At 38.6% G+C, this 20772-nt stretch overlaps 1 protein-coding gene and 1 long non-coding RNA gene across 2 annotated transcripts; both read right to left on the reverse strand.

Moving 5' to 3' along the window:
* Window positions 1–15474: 15474 nt before the first annotated feature.
* LOC131336626 (uncharacterized) lies at window positions 15475–16420 on the reverse strand. Its single transcript, XR_009202894.1, has 3 exons — window positions 16321–16420; window positions 15962–16207; window positions 15475–15770 (listed from the first exon to the last, which is right to left on the reverse strand). It is a non-coding gene; the product is annotated as an uncharacterized LOC131336626 (long non-coding RNA).
* Window positions 16421–17721: 1301 nt separating this feature from the next.
* LOC131298549 (uncharacterized) lies at window positions 17722–20380 on the reverse strand. The gene is made up of 5 exons (XM_058324033.1): window positions 20305–20380; window positions 19065–20050; window positions 18387–18637; window positions 17840–17867; window positions 17722–17745 (listed from the first exon to the last, which is right to left on the reverse strand). The coding sequence occupies exons 1-5, from the start codon at window positions 20378–20380 to the stop codon at window positions 17722–17724; spliced, it is 1365 nt and encodes a 454-aa protein (XP_058180016.1).
* Between the last annotated feature and the right edge of the window lie 392 nt (window positions 20381–20772).

Genomic DNA, 20772 nt, shown 5'->3' on the forward strand with positions numbered 1-20772 from the left:
TGAATATGAACAAAAACTAAAAAGCCTAAAAATCCCACAAACAAACCCACAAATTTTTTTTTCGTGCGGGCTTGTTTGTGGGGCTTTTTAGGCTTTTTGGTTTTTGTTCATATTTGAATTTTTTTCGTATTTGCTAGTTTTGCGTTAAATTTTTGTGAATTATTGGTTTGTCTCAACGAGAGGAATCAAAAGAGTATAAATTTATTATTTTTACCCAAAATATTGAATTTCTCAAAATATTTGGTAAAAGTCTTAATTTTTTACTTTTTTCAATTCCTCTTATCAAGACGAACCAATAATTTACAAGAGTTTGACAGAAAATTAACAAATATGAATCCTTTTAAATAAGGACAAAATCTCAAAGTGAAATGAGCGCAAAATGTAGAAATGTTTGTATTTTATATTTTATAAATGAGAGGGGTAAAGAGTCTGATGAGAGTAGTATAGATATTGTAAAAAGTATAGTACAACATCACCTTTTCCATCCATTTTCTAACGGAAAGTTAACGGCAGGGGGGTCCTTTGGTATTGTCGGGTAAAGGAGGGGAGGGCAGTGTCATTTCAGAAACCTCAGGGGAGGTTTCTGTTCGTGTCAGAAACCTCAGGGGAGGTCAGTGAAATTTGCCCCATTTTTTTCCTAATCGGCAGAGAAAATATGTACTATTAATAAAAGAGAAATGCTACTGGTGCAGCAAAAATGATAGCGCGCAATTGGACTCGTCTCGGGTCCAACAAAAATAATCAGAGCCGTTCATTTTATTCAATATATTTTGCTTAAGATTCCCGTAAAAAATCAGCTTCATCCGACATCTATAAGGGCTTTTACGAAGCATCCAAAATCACTTTAAAATTTTCCATAAGCAATTTTGGACGCTTTGTAAACACTCTTGTCGATGTTGGATGAAACTGATTTTTTCCGGGGATCTTAAACAAAATATATTAAACAAAATGAATGGCTCCGATTATTTTTGTTAGACCCAAGACGGACCCAAACGCACGTTATACGTGCTGTCTGTGCCATTTCTGCTTTAACAGTAGCATTTTTGTTAATAAAATTCGATAGCGTAGATCAAGAAGGAGAAAGGAATCATTGAGATCAGGGAAGACCCAATCCAATCTCGTGCTCAGAATGCAGAAGGAATGCATGTGGACTTGCAGGTTCATCAGTTATTACTTTAAAAATGAACCCGTCTAAGCCACCGACTGCACCGATCAGGAACCGACCGCTGTGCGGGATCCATTTCGGATACCGCACGAATGATATGAGCCGTTTAATAAATTTTTTCAGAAAATTTAGTAGATCCTTGAAAAATCGGCTCAATCTAATATGCATACATGCTAGATCGAAACTTTCTATTTTTCATTCAGATTACCGCATCCTGAAATCTGAATGAAAAAATAGAAGATTGGATCGAGCACCTATATACACATATCGGATTGAACTGATTTTTTATGGGTCCACTCGGTTTTTTTAGATTATTGAACGGCTCGGATCATCCGTGCAGAACACGAAGTGAAAATCATCCGTGCGGAATCCGGAGTGAGCCCCACGCGACAGCTAGTTCCCGGTTGGTAAAGCCACCGACTAGCATTCCTGTTTAAAAAACAGAAATTCTAATCGTAAGCAAGATTTGTAGGGAACCACGTAAGGAAAATTGCGTTTGGGCCCATCCCGAATCCCACAAAAATCTAGAAAAATATCTATAAATTTTTTAATATTATTTTATGGGGGTCCTGTAAAAAATATGCCCCAATGGACATCGGTAAGTATTACTTTTGAATTCATAAGGGCGAACTGAACAGTTTTGCTTCTATAAATCCAAAAGTAATACTTATCGATGTCCGTTGGATCTGATTTTTTATAGTGCCCATAAAATAATATTCAAAAATTTATAGATATTTTTCTAAATTTTTGTGAGACCCGGAATGGGTTCAAACACGTTTTTCCTTGCGTGATTCCCTACAAATCTTCCTTACGAATAGCATGGCTCAAAATGTAAATGATGTTTGTCATTTGCACATAAAGTATGAAAAAAGACTAATTTTAATTTTGGGCATCGATAATACTACTCCCCAAATTTATAATATTACTTCCCAGATCCCTATATGAATTTCTCAAATTAATAGCTGCAGTCCCTTTTGGGAGCGACAATATTATTAAATTTCCTTAATTTTTTAGATTAAATTATTTTAGAGTTAGAATGTGGAGTTTTTCTTGCTTAATTACACATCATCATTTATATTATTTCACTTTGGCCCATTGAATTTAGTTTTGGAATATTTTTTTGGTCTCCTTTCTTGAAAAAAAATAAAAAATTCATGACTAATATATAATAAAAAATAAGACGAAAAATCTAGCAGTGACGAAACTATATAAGTTATGAATAAAAAAATTTCACATAAATAATTACATTTTCTAAAGTTCTTGTCGTGGCGGCGGCTGCCACTAGATCCACCTAGTTCCATCTTTGCAGAGAACATTCTCAATCATCGGTCATTGTGGTCGCATTTGATCAAAATCCTAGCCCAAGCAGATTTCTATTTCGTTCTCCGCGCTCGGAGCCTGTCGTGGCAGCTAGCAGGGGCTTATTTGGAGTTTTATCTCCACCACTTTGGTCTAAGGATTAGCCTATGCCTTGGCGTTGGCTTGTCCTTCTTCTGCCGAAGTTGGCCGGCGTGCTTAGTGGAGTTGTCCATGGTGTTGTTTTCCTTTTCTTTTCTTTTGTTATGTCTATTTCCATCGGGTCTGCTATTGTTGTCTTTGATTTGGATTTTGTGCCATTCCGAGACGGCTGAATGAATAGATTGCTAGGTCCACATGTCCCAACCCATAGAGGTGGTGTGAAGTGAGCCTTGGCTCGTGCTTAGGATCTGGACATTAGTTAATTAGTCTCTTTGCCCCTACTTTTCATGTGTATTTTTCGGTGATGGATTTATTGTAATTTCCTTTTCATTGTGTTCGGATGGAATTGCTGGAAGTGCTGTTTGGCTTTTCAATGGAATGTTTTTCGGATAAAAAAAAGAAAGAAAAAGTTTCTAGATTGACTTACGCCTATTTTTGCTAGAATAATCCAAATGGTTGATAATGTTTTGTTCTTTGTGGCTCAGCACAATCTCGCATGTCCATTCATGCAATTAATGATAGATATTGTTTTTCGATTTTAACCAGTAAAAAATAATTTTTTAATGGTCAAAATTGATTTTCAATTCAAACCATCCAAAAACACTTTGGATGTGCACCATTGGGCCTCCATAAATTGAAATGGGCCTTATTTTGGTCCAGACGTGTTGTTAAAAAAAAAAAAAAATTGCTTGACTTATTTGCCCGATTGGGGTTTTTCTTATCAATATGTTATCATCCTGTGTTCAAAATCAGTATCTCTGGATTGGATCTGCCTCTTTGACCTTGGAAAGAAGGATGAACTTATTTTCTCTTCTTCTACTTCTGTTTTCGTCCTATGTTCAAAGTCGGCATCTCTGAATTGGATCTCCCTCGTTGACCATAGAAAGAAGGGTGAACTTCTTTTCTCTTCTTCTACTTCTGTTCTAGTCCTTTTGTTTAAAGTCGGCATCTCTGGATTGGATCTACCTCTTTGAGCATGGAAAGATGGATGAACTTCTTTTTTCTTCTACTTTTGTTTTCGCCCTGCTTTCAAAGTCGGCATCTCTGGATTGGATCTGCCTCTTTGACCATGGAAAGAAGGATGAACTTCTTTTCTCATCTTCTACTTCTGTTTTCGTGTTCCGCTAAGGCTTTAGAAAAAGTTTGATTTTGTCCTCATTTGAATTTTTTTCGCGTTTATTCGTTTTGCGCTAAATTTTTTTAACTTTTTGATAGACTAATCGGAAAAGTAAAAAAATTTTACTTTTACCCAAATATTTTGAATATTGACCACTTTTAAGTAAAAAAATGTCCAAACAAACAAACACGAAAAAAAATTCAAATACGGACAAAACTAAAAAAGTGAAAAAAATTGTTAGTGGAACAAGATTTAATTTGCGACTGTGTTAGTTTGTACACTTTAGATTTTCATTGTAACTACTAAAATAATTTTAATCAAAATCTATAAAAAAATAAAATTATCACCTTCAATTAGCGAAATCATAAACCAAAAAAGCTTTATCATACTTTGATCGAAAAATGTAGACAAGACAGATAAAAATGTCTCTAGTTTTGACTTAAAAAAAAGTATGATGGTGTATCCTGTTGTCGATATACTTTTGGATGAAATGACGCGCAAGTTCTTCTGAGGGAGTACTCCTAAAATGTCTGGATGGAATCCAAATATTAAAGGAAACTCTATGCCCCGTATGAGCTTAAATTTAATAGAAAATTAGAAGCTGGCCCTGTTTTGTAGGTTCGGTTTGATCCCAACCCTAAATATTATTTCCAAACCTATGTAGGTTCGGATATGTTATGTCATGACTTTTTTGCCCTTTTTTATTCCGCTTGTCTACTCCATCTCGCCATCATCACAAATCCTCTCTCTCCCAGATCTCCCTCCGAGACCACTCTGCCCTGCCTCTTCCAATATTCCCATCAATCATGCTGCCGGCGACGAGGCCGAGCTAGAATCCCTCGCATCCCGCCATGGACTTACCCACGACAACCGGTTCCACTCCCAACAACTCCTCTTTCCTTGCTCTTCTCCCGTATGTACTTCTCGATCGACGGCAGCAACCTCTGGCGAAGAGCACGTAACCCCAACGGCGCCTAAGGGGGAAGCAGTTTTGTATTATCTCTCAATCTTTGGAAATAAAATTAATCTGTACCTATCCTATGATAAAAACTAATCTATAACTATCCTGTGATTTACCAAAGGTTTGCTGTTATTGCCCGTCGGTTGCTGAAGAAACTTGGGATCATCGACATTTGTTTGTTGTGAATTTAATAATGTGGAATGCAGGGGGAAGGGGTTTGGAAATTGGAATCCGCATTGGAGAGAAAGTTATTCTGTTTGTTGTGAATTTAGTTCGTGTATATTTTTTATGAGAATTGTGTATTTTTTTATGAGAACTGTTTATGAGAATTGTGTATTTTTCTATGAGAACTGTATATTTTCTATGATAAAAGTGTATTTTTTTTTATGAGAACTGTGTATTTGTCCATCAGAACTGTGTATTTTAGTGTGTGTTGAAATTATGTGAAATGTGTATTTTCTATGAGAATTATGCCCAATTTTATTTAGTGTGTCTTGAAGCTATGTGAACTGTGTGGTAGGTTATGAGAACTACATATGCGAATTATTTATTTTAGTGTGTTATGAGTCTATGTGAATTGTACGGTGGGTTATGAGAACTGCTATGTGAATTGAGTTATGAGAACTGGCTATGTGAACTGACTATGTGAAATAGTTCTCATAGACAATTCTCATAGAAAATACACAATTCTCATAGAAAAAATCATAGTTCTGGTAGAAAATATATAGTTCTAGTAGAAAAAATAAAAAATATACAGTTCTTATAGTAAAAAATACACAAAAATATAGTCAGTTCACATAACTCCAATACACACTGTTCACATATGCCACCACACAATTCACATGGCCCAACACAGACTAAAAATGCATAGTTCACCTAAATTTACATAACTCCAATACTAAAATTGTGTATTTTTCTATGAGAACTGTGTGTTCTTCATGAAAACTGTCTATGAGAATTGAGTATTTTTCTATGAGAACTGTGTATTTTTCTATGAGAACTGTGTTTTTTTTATGAGAACTGTCTATTAGAACCATATATTTTCTATGAGAACTATATATATTTTATGAAAACTGTGTATTTTAGTGTGTGGTAGGACTATGTGAACTGTGTATTTTTTAGTTCACATAGCCCAATTCTCATAACCAGTTCATAAAGCTAGTTCTCTATGAGAACAGTCACTTCTCATAGCCAATTCTCATAGAAGTGACGATAAAAACTGACAGTTCTCATAGAACTGATTATGAGAATTGACAGTTCTCATAGCCAGTTCATATAACTAAGGGTATTTTTGTCCGAAACAGTTTTCATAGGGACAGTTCTCATAGAAATAGTTCTCATAGACAATTCTCATAGAAACAGTTCTCATAGAATTTTCTCATAGCAAATGGTATTTTTTTAATCTTTCATAATTTCATATTCAATATGGATCTTGTTTAGTAGATATCGTCGAGTAGGTTCTAAAAATATAATTTTTTTAAAAAATGAATATCTACAACAAAAGATATGACTTTTTGAAATTTAAACAATGTTTTAATGGTGCACCAGTGCTCATGGAGCATTGGATAATTTTTCTATACTAGATGCCCTGTAGTTCTGTGCGCTGATGCGCGTGAAGGGACAAAGTTGAAATAAAAAATACAAATAATTGTACAGGACTAAATGAAGACCGAACCTAAGTTTTTGGGCCGGCCTAAAAATTCCCCTAAATTTAATTCGTGTCTTGATTTAGATTTTTCTAGGGGATAAAATTAGTTAATGGGATGACTTGATCTTCATTTGAGGCCATGATCAAAGTACTAATGTAGTCCATGCGAAGCAATTATAGTATTGTCAAAAAGAAGACAAAACTTTGTGCACCGATCATATCAGTACAAAATCTGAATTAATCCCGTTTTATTAAGATTCTTATTTTTTAAGTACTCATTTTCTGATTTAAGAGATATCTTCATTCTCTCACAATTTGTAGATGGACAAAAACGAAGGATTCTTTATGTAGCACAAGTTTGTAACGGTTATTCGTACCTCTTCACCGGAACCCTAGCTCGGCGTTGGAAGCCTAATCTACAAAACAGACAATGGGTGAGCGCACATTTGCCTCTTGTGGCAAAGGCCCTCCGATGCTTAATTTAATATCACGTATTGGTATAAACCCTAATTATCAGTCGGAGAATTGTAAGAATGTAATGTATTGTGTACCTTTTACCTCTAGGTTTACCTCATATTTATAGATTCACAGATGTTTGTTGCCCAAGTATCTGTGTCGCCCTAGGTTTCCTACCTCGTATAGGAAACCCAGAATATCTTGGATTCTCATTCCCTTGTTTATTTACTGCTTTAGTCCTTTTAGGACTCCTTTCCATGACCGGTCAAACATTTCATTCCTGTTGGGTATCTTCCCTAAATCCTATATTCTCGAGATCTTATGCCCCATGGGATACCACTGTTCTAGAACCTTCTGGAATTTTCCTACCGTCGTATCACTTAAAGCTATCTTTCTTTAGAGTTCTTCCTCCATTCGACCGTTTTTTTGGCCAAACAGACTGCTTTGACCAGTGACTTCACATGTCACTGGACCTCTGTCGTTGACTTGGATTACTGACTTCTCATGTCTTTAGTCCCCTTTGCCAAACACCACCCTCATCAGTAGTATGGCTTGTCTCATCTACCACGTGTTCAACCACTAATTGTGTCTGTTTGGGAATACCTCCCTACAATTGCTCCCCAGTTTTGCTCGCTGCCACTGCTCGGGAGCTGCGGGTAAAGCTAGAAACGAACCTTGAGCCTAACTCCTTTGGTCTCGTGCAGCCATGGTATCTATATTTATTGATGTTTTTGGCGCCTTAGTCATTATACCTTCTCGAGGTAATGACTCCACGTGGTGTATTTCGTACACCTTGCATTTAATTCGAATTAACGTTCCAACCAAACGGTTTCAGAACGACATCCACACGAACCCACTTTCTATTACTTTTCCATGTAACGGCGTGAGCGGTGACGTTTTGTCTCCGTCTCACACCCCTATAATCATTGTAGAGGTACTATTTAGCGCTTTCACCCATTTAAAAATCCTCTTTCTCTCTCGTACCAAATCTAAGCGAAAAACTTCTTCTTTTTCCGCCATCGCCGCTGTCTACAACTTGTTCGTGTCTCAGGCAACCGCTTTATCAATCTCGTAAGCATTCCATTCCCTACTCTCATTTTGTTTCAATCTGAGATTTCGATCCCAGACTCTCTCTCTCTCTTAGGGCTTTGATCTCGTTCATTCTCAGATTTTCCTTCTATTTCATAGTTCTTGGGTGTTTTCTCAATGGCTGATGAAACGGAAATGCCCTAAAACCTAGTAAGTTTAGGAAGCTTTGTGAAACCCCTGCGGCCATGGCTGCCTTTAGGACTGAGTACAACGTTCCAGAAACCGTAGGGCTTAAGCTCGCCCCTTTGGGCGTTGACAAGGATGCAGGGTATTAGAAGAGAATGTGTATCCCAATCGTAGCCATTATTGAGGGGGGAGTCTGTTTCCCCCTCCACCCATTACTTCGTCACGTCCTTAACTGGTATCGACTTTTACCCATGCAAGTTTCCACCAACTTTTTCAGACTAGTAATGGGAGTAGCAGCCCTGAATAGAATTCTGGGTACCCAACTAGGGATATGGGAAATTCAATGGTGGTATAGCATCGTGCTAAACCCCAAATACAACACCTACTATTTCAAGGTTAGGAAAGCAGAAAAGCGTTTCGTCCTTAACTTGCCGGATTCTGCTCGTGATCACAAGATCGATTTCCTCTACGTCACTGGAGCCTTTAAGCAATTGGGGGAAGATGGTCAAGTAGTGGGCTTTCATTGCCCCACATATGGGGCTATCCACGCATGCTTCTGATTTCCACTTGCATACCTGTCTTTATTCCGCTTCTGTGCATTTCTTCGTGTTTCCTTATCCTTGTCTGTGCTTTCTTTTATAGCAAAAAACGCTAACACATGGCCTAGACGAGAACCCAGTTACGTCCGAACAGCGAACATTAATAGGGTGCTTAAATATTCAGGGGAGCCAGGTACACCGTCAGCTGGTTGGGGACGCAACGCAGACGTGCTATTGGGCTATAACCCTGCATACAAGGCTTTTATTGACAGAAGGCTCAGCAACCCAAGCACAAGTGCCGCCTCTACCTCGTCTGCTCCCCAATCAAGGAACCCAAGGTCCAGTGCTGGAGTAACGATAGTCAGGTAACCAGGTGAAGTGCCTATATCCGAAGGCATCCCTTTGCCTCGTGTGGTCCTCAGAAGATCCTCACGACAGCAAACTGAACAGCAGGCCCAAGATCATAACACCAGCAAATCTTCATTCTCTAGGTACTCTCCTTCCCCTCTGAGTTCAGGTACAATGACTCGACAACCTTTAAACCTTAGTTCACTTCTCACTGTGTCCGCTCGAGGACGTGGTTCATCTGGTCGGGCCCCATCTACTGGTCATGTCCCTCCTTCCCCTCGCCGTACTAGGGGGGTCTCAACATGGAGTAGTTCATCTCCTCAGGGGTCTGACACTGTTCTGGAGGCCGACGATGCTCACCAGGACAAACGTCCCAGAAACTAAGACGCTGGGGATGCTACAACACAGGTCACTGCGTTAAATCAGCAACCCCTCTCCCCTAGCACCTAAGTACATTCTCAAACCTGGGCCCCCAAACTCATTAGAGTCGACCACCCTGTTAACGTTGGGGACAACGCAAGCTCTTCTGAGACTGCATTAGCCCTAGCTCAAAGCCTATTGCTGCCTGTTGACATGCAAAATGAGTCTTCATCTCCACCAGACCGGCTTATCTCCACTGGACTAGTCAGTGGGATAAAGGTAAAGTATCTTCATTACTTTAGTCAAATCCTAACACCTCGTGTATTAATGTTTTTCATCACACTCAGATTTCCTCAATTTATCCAAAAAATGGTTGCACTGGCCAAAAGCTGCAGGAGATTGAGCCCGAACAGAACAGGCTCCTAAGGGACAACACAAGGCAGCTACAAACAATAACAAGGTTGGAGAGAGATAGAGATAAGGCAAAACTAGATGCAGATGCAATGAAGACAAAACTTGAGACGGCCGAGGATAGCCTTAGCCAGGCATTATTCGAGATGGATAATACCAAAAAAGCTGCCTATGACGAAGGGTACCAGAAGGGTTTTGATGCAGCAACCACTGCAAGAAAAATTGCATTAGGTAACGAATGAAAATTGTCACAAATTGCATGTTTTTCGTCACAAATAGTATGCGTGACGAAAAAAAATTTGTCGACTAAAAGGTTGTCAAAGATTCCTACCTGGTGACGAAATTTGTTTTTCGTCACCTATAGTGTCTTTTGACGACGAAAAATTTAGTCACGAAAAAATCACCTGGTGACGAAATTTTCTTCGTCACCTATTATGCTTTTTGACGATGAAACATTTTGTCACCATTCTAATTATTATTTGTCACCCATTTTCAAATTCGTCACTAATTTTGGCAAGTAATTGATCAAGGTAAGTGCAAAGGTAACAAAAAAAGTTTTGTCGCCGAATAAATTATTTAAAAATAATAATGGTGACAAAATATTTTGTCACCTAAAAATTCAAATTAAAGCCAATCAGTTGTGTCACTAACACTCTTCTTACAAGACAATATTATCCTATTCATTTTAGAATTCAATACTCATCCAAACAAATGAATTATACGTTACACCATAATAACCAACACATCTTGATAAACCAATATAATCATGAACCAAACTAGACATCCATTAATCACAAGAACTATGTATTCTACACCAAATGTGTCCATTCAACCATAGGATCTAAAGCATCAATGTTCCCATGACAAAAACATGAAAGGTAGACAATATATACCATATATGTTCATCATAGTTCGGTAGCATCATTAAAATGAAAAAGAAGACTCGAAACTTCAACCAAAAAAAGAGTCTTCATAAAAGCATGTATCCAGAAAAGAACACTCGGACCTTCATCCAAAAAAGGAGTCTTCATAGAAGCATATATCCAAAAAAGAAGACTCGGACCTTCATCCAAAAGAGGAGTCTTCATAGAAACATATATCCAAACAAAAAATCTTCATAGAAAAGCATATATATACCATCTTTTCCGCTACCAACCTTATGCATATTCAATCTGCACACATAAAAAGTAGGATAAAGTATTTTGGTTATGATGTTAATAGAACACAAAACATTATGGAAACATAACAATATATAAATGACACAAGTGATGACCTAACTCAAAATACAACACCAGTACCACGAGGCCTAATAGAAGCAACCAAAAGCAGGAACCAACTCCACCTTAACCGCAAGAGATGCCATAGGACTTCACTACCAATAATTAAGAGCAGACCTCACCCAAAAAACATCAGCAAAGATCAGCCAAGCGAAAGACATCAAATAGAGCAACAGCCGAAAGACAGCAATAGAGCAACAGCCCCCCAACAACACAAAACGAGCGACAGAAACAAAGAAACGCAAACCAAACATCACACAAAGCAGCCACAAAACCCATACCAGAAAAGCCGGAAAACAAACTCCTCTCACCTTGCCACAGAAGTCTATCCAGCCAAAATCAAAATCCTCAAGCTAACTCATTCACATCGAACTCCACACCCCACATCCCTCTGAAACCACCCACAACACAATCAATGAAAACAAAAAAATTCACCGCATGGGATGATTAATGCACAGTTCCAAACTTTTAAAGAGAGAAAAAGCCTCATACTTTTGTATAACTTGGTCATCTATTTATCTGTGAAGTGTATGTCTAATAGCCATGTTTGATTGATCCAATGGAATAGTGAGATTCTAAGCATAGTTGTGCTATTATTGGCAATATTAGTGGGAGCTTTACCCATGCCCGTTTGGAAAATTAAGGCCCATACTTATAGTCCTACTGTACGTAACAGCAGAATGTAGAATAATAAAAGGGTTGTTATGTTAAGCTACAAGGTTTTATACACAGAAGGAGCTGTGTCCCCATATATGTTGTGTCCCCTGCGTGTCCATGTTGTGTCCTCTCTGTAAGGAGGTGGAAACCCCTCTATTCTGGGACACGAAAGCTGTTTTGGTACCAGTATATAGAGAGAAGACAAATCAAAAGCAATTGGAGAGAGAGAGATGACGTGGAAGTTAAACCTGCAACCTGCAAGTGCAGCTATCAGACCTCTATTTGGGTGTCCATTACTATTAGACTCAAGACGGTGTTGTATAACTAGACTATTTTAGTGTAACTTGTTTCAGCCATATAAGATATATTAATCAAGAAGGAACAAATAGTTAACATCAAATGAGAGCATAATAACTTTCATAATCTCTATAAATAGAAAACATATGCTCAAAAAGGGCAACAACAAAAAAAGGGCAGAAAACCAAACCAATAAAAATATACAGCCCACTCCCGGTTTTCTCATTGTGAATATAAATAGGGAAAGTATGATGTATTGACCAGCAAGTCGTTAACCAGTGAATCCTTGGTGTTTAAGAAATGCCACAACACTAGCCCAAATCCCCCCTGTTCCTCTTTTGCCTCTACTAGCTCGTCTATCTTATTGTTTGCTACTTCAATTCCTTCCGCTTGCTCCTGAATTTTTTTAGCTTGCTCTTGCACCTTTCCATTGAGGTGTGTTACATACTCCCCGTTCACAGATACACCACTAGTCCTAATAGAGGAGGAAGGCCTAATGCCAAGTCCCTTCACATTGAGGGTAACTACCATTAAATTGGCTTTCACAATCACTATCTACCAGATTTGGAAGGAGAGGAATTTAAGGAAGTTTCAAAATGTTAACTGCCCTGCTATTATTGTGACTCATAAAATCTGTTCAGAGGTCAGGTTTAGGCTCATGTCTCGAGCTAAAGGTGATCAAGCTAGTTGGTTTGTAAATGAATGGAACTTGACTACCTAACAGATTGTTACTTGGTTGTCTCACCTTTTGTATCCTACTAGTTTCGTTAGCTATAAAATGTCACTGCTATATGCTTTTAATGTAATCTGTTGCTGTTGATATTGCGTCTATTGCGTCTTTTACAATTTGCATTTCAGGTCCATTTTTGGCAATTATGGTGTGAACATATTAAGCACAAATGGTTCAGCAAGCAGATTCGATGTGTGCCCATCCCTTGGCTGGCATATCAATTCCTTGCAAGCAACAAATCACAAGAGATTGTGCAGCTAGCAGGTACAGTATTCAAGTGGTGCAAGTATCAATTATGGAGTAGGTCGTGGAACTTAAGAGTGAGCCACCATACTGCTCATTACTCGTAGACATGCTCAAGTGGTGCAGGTACATGAGAAGTCTGAATCACTTGGTTCGTATCTGCTATTACTTCTATTATCAATGGTAACTATCTTAGATCTTTTGATGGTATCTTTCCAAAACCATTAGTAGGCAGGCCATATATAGTCCATTTGGGCTTCTTAGTTTGAGAGAGATCTACTACAATGTGTGTTTCCCGGTGAGCTGTGAGTTTAAGCCTCATCCTTTCTTGGCGAGTAGGTAATAAACAACAATAGGAGCCAAGGGCAGAAAAGAAGGATGAGGTAAGTTAGGAGCCTAAACTTAAGAGGCACTACAAAGAGCTCCCAGAATCAACAACAATAGGCACAAGGGTAGAAAAGAAGGCTAAAAGGCAGCAGCAAAAGCAGCATTAGAAAATGGAAGGAAATCAAACCTGTTAGCGGTGTTTTTTTCTGATCGCTCCTACAAGACCAAATTCCAGAGCTGATCCCAATTTGACTAAGTCACCATGAGTAGTACTCTGGCCATAACATAATCGACAGATCCAAGATATATCAGCATTCCATTCCAATGATTCAAGTACTTGATATGTTTCATCAATCTCTTGAGCATCACCAGACCTGCATGCACACAAGAACAACGTATTAGGCAAACCGATCTGTATTGCCTATTAATGTAGGCGGAAAAAAGAGAGAGATAATTTTCCCAAATTATGTCTCAAATTCCACACAAACAATCATATCATTACAAAGAAACTTTCAGATAAGCAAGCTAAGAACACATCAAATTAGCTACCAATTAATCATATGGGAAGCATGGTACAAAAAATAGAAAGGGAAAATAAAAATTGCAATAAACTGTTAACAAATCCAAGTTACTATATTCATTGATGTTCAAGGTCCTTCAAATGTGAAAGATGCATACATAAGTGCATAGGATTGCCATGGAAACCTCATGCTTGGTCCAAGTTAACTGAGTAAGAGAACATAACAGAGTCAACTTAATTAGCTACAATGGTTACCTTATAGAAGAAAGTTGATCCAGTTGTCCAGCATGATATCGAGTTCGGGTGTCCATGCTTGTTTTTCTCACTGCAACAAAGAGTGAAACAAAAAAATTGTACTAGAAAAGCAATATATATATATATAGACACACACACACACACACACACTAGTAAAAAAAGGCAGGTGCGATGCACGTGGCATATACTCCGCTTTTCTTACCAAAAAAAAAAATACATTATGTCTAGGAAACAAAATTTATAGCTTTAGCAAATGCATTGTACATGGTTTTTGGACAGATTTGCTTTAATGCACACTAATCTAACAAGCATGTCTACGCAACAAATAGGATCACTAAAATAATAGTAAATGCCTTAAAATTCAAATAACGGCAAAAAATGAATTTGAAAGTTGAGTGATGAACTTCTATTTCCATATGTAGCAAATTCTAAATATCAACTTTCTCTCACCCCTATTTTGCACCTCTCCCTTGCCAACTCTACCCCTATTCCAGACTCCAGATTATATAATATTCTCAAAACTACAAGGACAAGACATTGATTACCCAAACTAATGAGCTCCATAAGACAAAATTCAAGCTAAATTAATAGCCATCCAAATCTTTGTTAGCCTTTATGCACCTTGCCAAAGGCATCACAGCTGACCGAAGCATTGACTCTCTTTTTGCTGCCTTTAAACCCCATATGAGTTAGGAACATTTTGTCCTCTTAATCTTCTTGCTTTATGCTCACAATTTGTTTTCACACTCGTATTGCATACTCATGATTTACTTCGGAAGAAAATTATACCTATAGTACTTTACTATTAGATAACCTCAAAACTATCAGCACATCTAGCAAATGAAAACGCCAAAAATGGTATGGGTATTTTGCTAATTTCACATGGAGTTGAGAAAATTCTTGACCAAAATAGAAGGTAAAGAAATAAATTTTGAAAGCCTATCTAACCTAATATCCTATGACGTTAGCAGGAGACAAATGCATCTTGAGGGCATGCAGTGAAGCTTGATGTGCATTCAAGAGCAAATTATCAGCTAATGTAGCAAATTACTACACCAAATAAGGTAGAGGTAATATGCTCATTTCACATGGAGTTTAGGAAATGCTCGACCAAAATACAAGATATCTTTAGAGGAATAAATTTTGAAGCTATCTCCTATTTTAATAAGATTAAAACAAAGACTTCAACAAGAATACGAACAAACCATGACAACATGACATCCTTTTGAAAGGCCACTCCCATTTAAACCTGCTCAAACTAAGTCACCACCATTTGTAAGTCTCTGTAAATGAAATACCTTATACTTTTCGAATCGCATGACTCAGTTTTTTATTAGTGGTATATATTTGGAGAAATTCTATTCCAACTAGGCATATAATCATTGATCCTCATTCATGCCATCTCGACAAACAACACATCTGTTGGGTTTGTCTCCCATGTGAGACACAGGAGATGCCTTCCTACGTGAACCACCAAAAGGTCGGTTAAGAATCAGTGTCAAATGGGACAGGTTACATACAAACATCCACACCACATGGAGTAGAATGGGTGCATTGTTAAGAACCAGTGTTGAATGGGGCAGGTATTTAACGGGTTTGGGGAGGGCATTTGTGGCAAAGACAAAAGGAGATGTTAAGGCTTCGTACTTTTAAAAGAGAAGGTATAGATAATACTAAAAAGCAGAATATAAACTCAACTTCTGTTTGTTTAAGATGCTCTGGTCTCTAACCAATTCATTCGTGCACCTCATTATAGAATGTTAGGAGACACTAGAAAAATAGTGTTCTGCAAGGTACAGAAGCGAGAGGTGAACATAAAAAGATAAATTCTAAACCACAACAAAAAATGAAAATTAGAGATAATAAATATTTGGAAATACACTGAACCTAATAACAGAAGCTACCAAAACCTATTCATACAATTCCATTTCAAATTGAACAAGACCCCTAATTTGGAGAAAAAGAGAGAAAACTCACAACGGTTCAATAGAAGCCCCAACTTGCCTGAAATCAAAAGCCCTAACAGGTCTTGACGTCTTGTAATATTTTGACCAAAAGGCAAAAGCCCTAATTTGAAGCTTCAATATGGTGATAATGGTGATTACGATACAATACGGTGATTACGGTTTGTAATCTGAGAGAGAGAGAGAGAGAGAGAGACTCGCCTGCAGTTGTCAACGGTTTGCGGTGGTGCATGGTGGTTCACGGTTCATGGTGTACAAACTACAAACAAAATGTAATGAAGAAGATGATGAACAGATCAACAGATGAAGTCTTGAAGAAGAGAAAGACCGAGAGAGAGAGAGAGAGAGGGAGGGAGAAAAAGAGAGACTCACCCTTGGTCTCAGGCAAATCGTGAAATCGCCATGGAGGAGAAGTCTGAAGTCAGCGACTTGTAGAAATGAGGAGGTAGGGTTTGAGACTTGGGTGAGAAAGGGAAATATTGGGGAATGGATTAGCGACAAATTCCCACTTTAATTTTTTTTAGTCATCTAAATTCCCTGCTTAAAATGGAAGACAAAAAAAAATTCGTCACCCAAAGTATTTCCTTTTGTGAGGAATTATTTCGTCACGTAATGGTTGCAAGTATATGTGGAGGAAACGGATTAACGACAAAAAAAAATTTTCATCACCTTATATTTTTTTGTCCACCCTTTTGCTGACAAAATTTATTTTTTCGTCATTGATTAACTATTTTTGGCGACAAAATAAAATTTCCTCACCTTAAATTTTTTTGCCCTCTTAATTGGTGACGAAAAAATATTTTCCTCACAAAATAGGTATATTTTGAGACGAAATCTACTTTTCTCACCACCATTTCGTCACATATTCTCATTTTTCTTGTAGTGGACGGCTAGCTACGTCGAGCAAATGCCTGACATCCAGGACTAGATTTGGGCTGCAAGCTAGGAAGCATGCCTAATGAAAGTAGTGGTTGCCAGACTCACTGTGGGTAGAAAATAACTTACCGAGCAATCGTCCCCAGTCATCCCATGGACTAGAAGAGCCGTATGAAGATAACGTCGAGCAGCAGGTTGATGAATTTGCTGATGCTAATGAGGATACCTTCTCGGAGTCTCAAATTGCCACTGCTGATCGTTCTCCAGCCCGAGAAGAGATCAATGAACCCATTAATGTGGAGGAAAATGCAGCTAGAAGTGGTTCTACCACTGAAGTCAACACTGAGGTTCCTAATGAGACCCCTCCAGAGATTTAGAACCTGGATTAATTTGGTAAGTACTTATCTTGCTTCCTGAACACTATTAAACAATTGGTAGGTCTTGCGCGACCGAAGTTTTGAGCCCTGCGAGGCACCAGTACATTCCATTTATTGGCAATACTTTGATAACATAAGTATTCAGCCTTTTGTGGCATGACAGTATGTTTCGTGTATGGCTTTATCTTTTGCTCAGCCTTTCCTGGCTTTTGAATTGTAATCTGAAGCTTGCGAAGTTACATACCTCTTATGCTTACTAGGCTTATATGCATATATTCAGATGCATATGTGTCTAAGTGTTTCATACTTAGGCAAAAAATATCTATGTATTACATACTTCAAACTAACTCTGGCATATGCTAGATAGTACGTGTTCTCGTACCACCATTCTTGAATGCCGTACAACCATATATATACTTACTAGAATTACTTTAGAGGAATTGTGTATGCTTGTACACACCTAAACATTTGGGAAACATTTGGGAATATGTTTCTAAGTTTCTCATACTTAGACAGAAGCCTAAGTGTTTTCATACTTAGCAATCTGTGCATATTTACGTATGCAATTCAAGAGATTTCATGCTTGTGAAATCTAAGTTTCTCATACTTAGTCAAAAGATACGTGTATTCGTACGTACCAGTGCATTCATGTCTATTCCCTGCTCCCTAATACAAAAAAAGGAAAATAAGTCCGAAGTTCGTATTTACAGAAAAAGGAACCAGAGGTATGCAAAACAAAAATTTCTGAAAATTGATATATTGCAAAAAAGTAATTTTATTTATAATCTTTTGAACTCAATGGGGCGTTACTCATACCCCTTGTAACTAATCAAATTAAAAATAAACAAGGGAATATTCTTCATAATTCCCACACAGTTATGTCATCTTAAAACAGAATAAAAAGTAAACTGAAGTCTTTTAAACAAAGAATTTCCTCAAATTATGGACATTCTAGGGCATTGGCACTGGGTTCCCATCTAGGTCCGCCAATTTATAGGCTCCAATGCCCACAATTTCAGTCACTCGATATAGGCCTTCCCAATTAGCCCCCAACTTGCCCTTGTTTGCAACTTTGGTATTGCCAAGCACTTTTCGTAGTACAAGATCCCCAACATCAAATTCTCGTGGGTGAACGTGCTTGTTGTAACTCTTCATTAGTTGTTCCTGATAGGAGGCTAAATGTACCAGGGCCCTTTCTCTCCTCTCCTCTCCTCGGCAAGGTCCAGCTCAATTGCCAGGGCCCTGTTATTTCCCCCACTTTCAACCAATGCCGTCTTGTTGGTCGGCAGACCAACTTTTAATGGTATGACTGCTTCTGTTCCATATACCAAAGAATAAGGGGTCTCTCCCGTAGACCTCCTTAGCATTGCTCGGTGCGCCCACAGGACCAGTGGTAGCTCATCGGGCCACTTTCCCTTTGCCTTATCCAACCTTGTCTTGATCCCATCAAGAATGGTTTTTATTAGATGCTTCAGCTTACCCGTTACTCTGAGGGTAAGCTGGTGTCGAATAACAGTTTCTTATCCCATACTGGGAACAGAAAACTTTGAATTTCTTTTGGAATTGTGCCCCATTATCTGTAATTAAAGAGTATGGGACCCCGAAACGAGTAATAATACATTTCCAAACAAACTTTTCTATCATAGGCTCAGTGATTTTGGCCAAGGGCTCTGCTTCAATCCACTTTGTGAAATAATCTGTTGCTACTAACAGAAACTTCCGATTCCCAGTTGCTTTATGAAGTGGACCCACAATATCCATTCCCCATTATGCAAATGGCCAAGGGCTAATCAATGGCACCAGATCCTCAATTGGTGTTTTAATCATTGGTGAAAACTTTTGGCACTTCTCACAAATTTTCACGTAAACTTTAGCATCTTCCTGCATATGTGGCCACCAATACCCTTGGGTTATCGCTCGACGGGCTTTGGATCTACCCCCTGTATGGCTCCCACAAGTCTCCTCATGAATTTCGTGAAGGAATTTTTGCACCATCTCAGGATGCACACAAAGCAGATAGGGACCTGTAATGGACTTCCTATACAACTTTCCGTTTAGGAACAGCCAAAACCTTGCAAATTTGGTTTTTATTTTATGAGCTTCCTTCTTATCAAAGGGGAGTGTTTCATCTCGTAAATACTCCACGATTGGATCCATCCAACTTGGACCTTGGTTCACATCCAAGACCAACTCCAAACTTCTTCCAATACTAGGCTCACTAAGATAGTCCACAGCCACCTTCCTTTTAAACTCGGTTGGCACAGCTGTGGCTAGCCAAGCCAGTGAATCTACATGGGCATGCACAAAACTTATTTGCTCAACGTATACTTTCTCAAAAGTGTCAAGTAGATCCTTGGCAGCTTCTATGTAGGCTGCCATCTTCTCATTTCGGGCTTCATATTCTTTGGACAACTGGTTCACCATAAGCTGTGAGTCACAGTACACCATTATTCTTTTTACCTTTAAGGTCTTTGCACTCCTCAAACCTGCCAAGAGTGCCTCGTACTCCGCTACATTATTGGAAGCACTGAAACCCAATCGAACAAACAGCTCGAGCATTACTTCTGCATGCGGAAAGAGCACAACCCCAATTCCTGAACCAGTGTTACATGCTGATCCGTCAATAAACAACTTCCATTCTAGGGGATCCTGCTCGGCTGGTGCTTTCCCCTTCTTGGCAGCTATCCCAGTTGCCTCCTCCTTTCTCATAGGAGGCTGGGGCATCATTGCATGTGAAAATTTTCCCACAAAATCAGCCAACACTTGGCCCTTGATTGCAGCGCGTGGCTGAGAGTCAATGTCGTATTGTCTTAACTCGACGAACCATGTTGAGATTCGACCTGAGAAGCCTGCTTTCGTAGCAATGACTTCGATGGGAAATCAGTATAGACCACAACCTTATGGCTCTAGAAGTAATGAGGTAACTTCCTTATGGTTGTCCTCAATGCCAGGACCAATTTCTCAAGGGGTTGTTATCTCGTTTCTGCGTCCAACAACGTTTTACTCACAAAATATACTGGGATTTGTTCGAATCCCCTATCCCTTAATAGAACCGCATTTACAGCATGTTCAGAAACTGCTAAATATAAAACCAAAGACTCACCTGGCTCTGGGGTTAATAGAAGTGGGGCTTTTGCCAAATACTTCTTCAAATCCTGGAAAGCCTGCTCGCACTCCATTCCCCATTCATATCATTCCCTCTTCTTTAACAATTGGAAGAAGGGCCTACACTTGTCACTTGACCTACTAATGAATCTATTAAGGGTTGCAGCCATTCCAGTTAGCCTTTGGACCTCCTTGGTTGTCCTGAGACTTTGCAGCCTTTGTACGGCCGTTATTTGATCAGGATTTGCTTCTATCCCTCGTATGGTCACAAGTTGGCCCAAAAATTTCACAGAACCAACTCCAAATGCACACTTCGAGGCGTTGAGTTTTAGTTTGTACTTCTTCAGGATTACAAGGCCTCTTTCAAATTCGCTATGTGTCCTTGCTATTTTTACTCTTCACCACCATATTGTCTATGTAAACCTCCATGGTTTTTCCAAGCAATTTTTTGAACATGATGGTTGTC

The sequence above is a fragment of the Rhododendron vialii genome, chromosome 8a, assembly GCF_030253575.1.
Source record: "Rhododendron vialii isolate Sample 1 chromosome 8a, ASM3025357v1".
In the NCBI taxonomy this organism is placed as follows: domain Eukaryota; kingdom Viridiplantae; phylum Streptophyta; class Magnoliopsida; order Ericales; family Ericaceae; genus Rhododendron; species Rhododendron vialii.

Coding starts and splice junctions, on each gene's coding strand:
- LOC131298549 (XM_058324033.1), bottom strand. CDS start 20,380: ATGGAGTGCGAGCAGGCTTTCCAGGATTTGAAGAAGTATTTGGCAAAA. Junction 18,638..19,064: donor AGGAAGATGCTAAAGTTTAC/GTGAAAATTTGT, acceptor GATGGGATCAAG/ACAAGGTTGGATAAGGCAAA. Junction 17,746..17,839: donor GAATAGACATGAATGCACTG/GTACGTACGAAT, acceptor AAATATGCACAG/ATTGCTAAGTATGAAAACAC.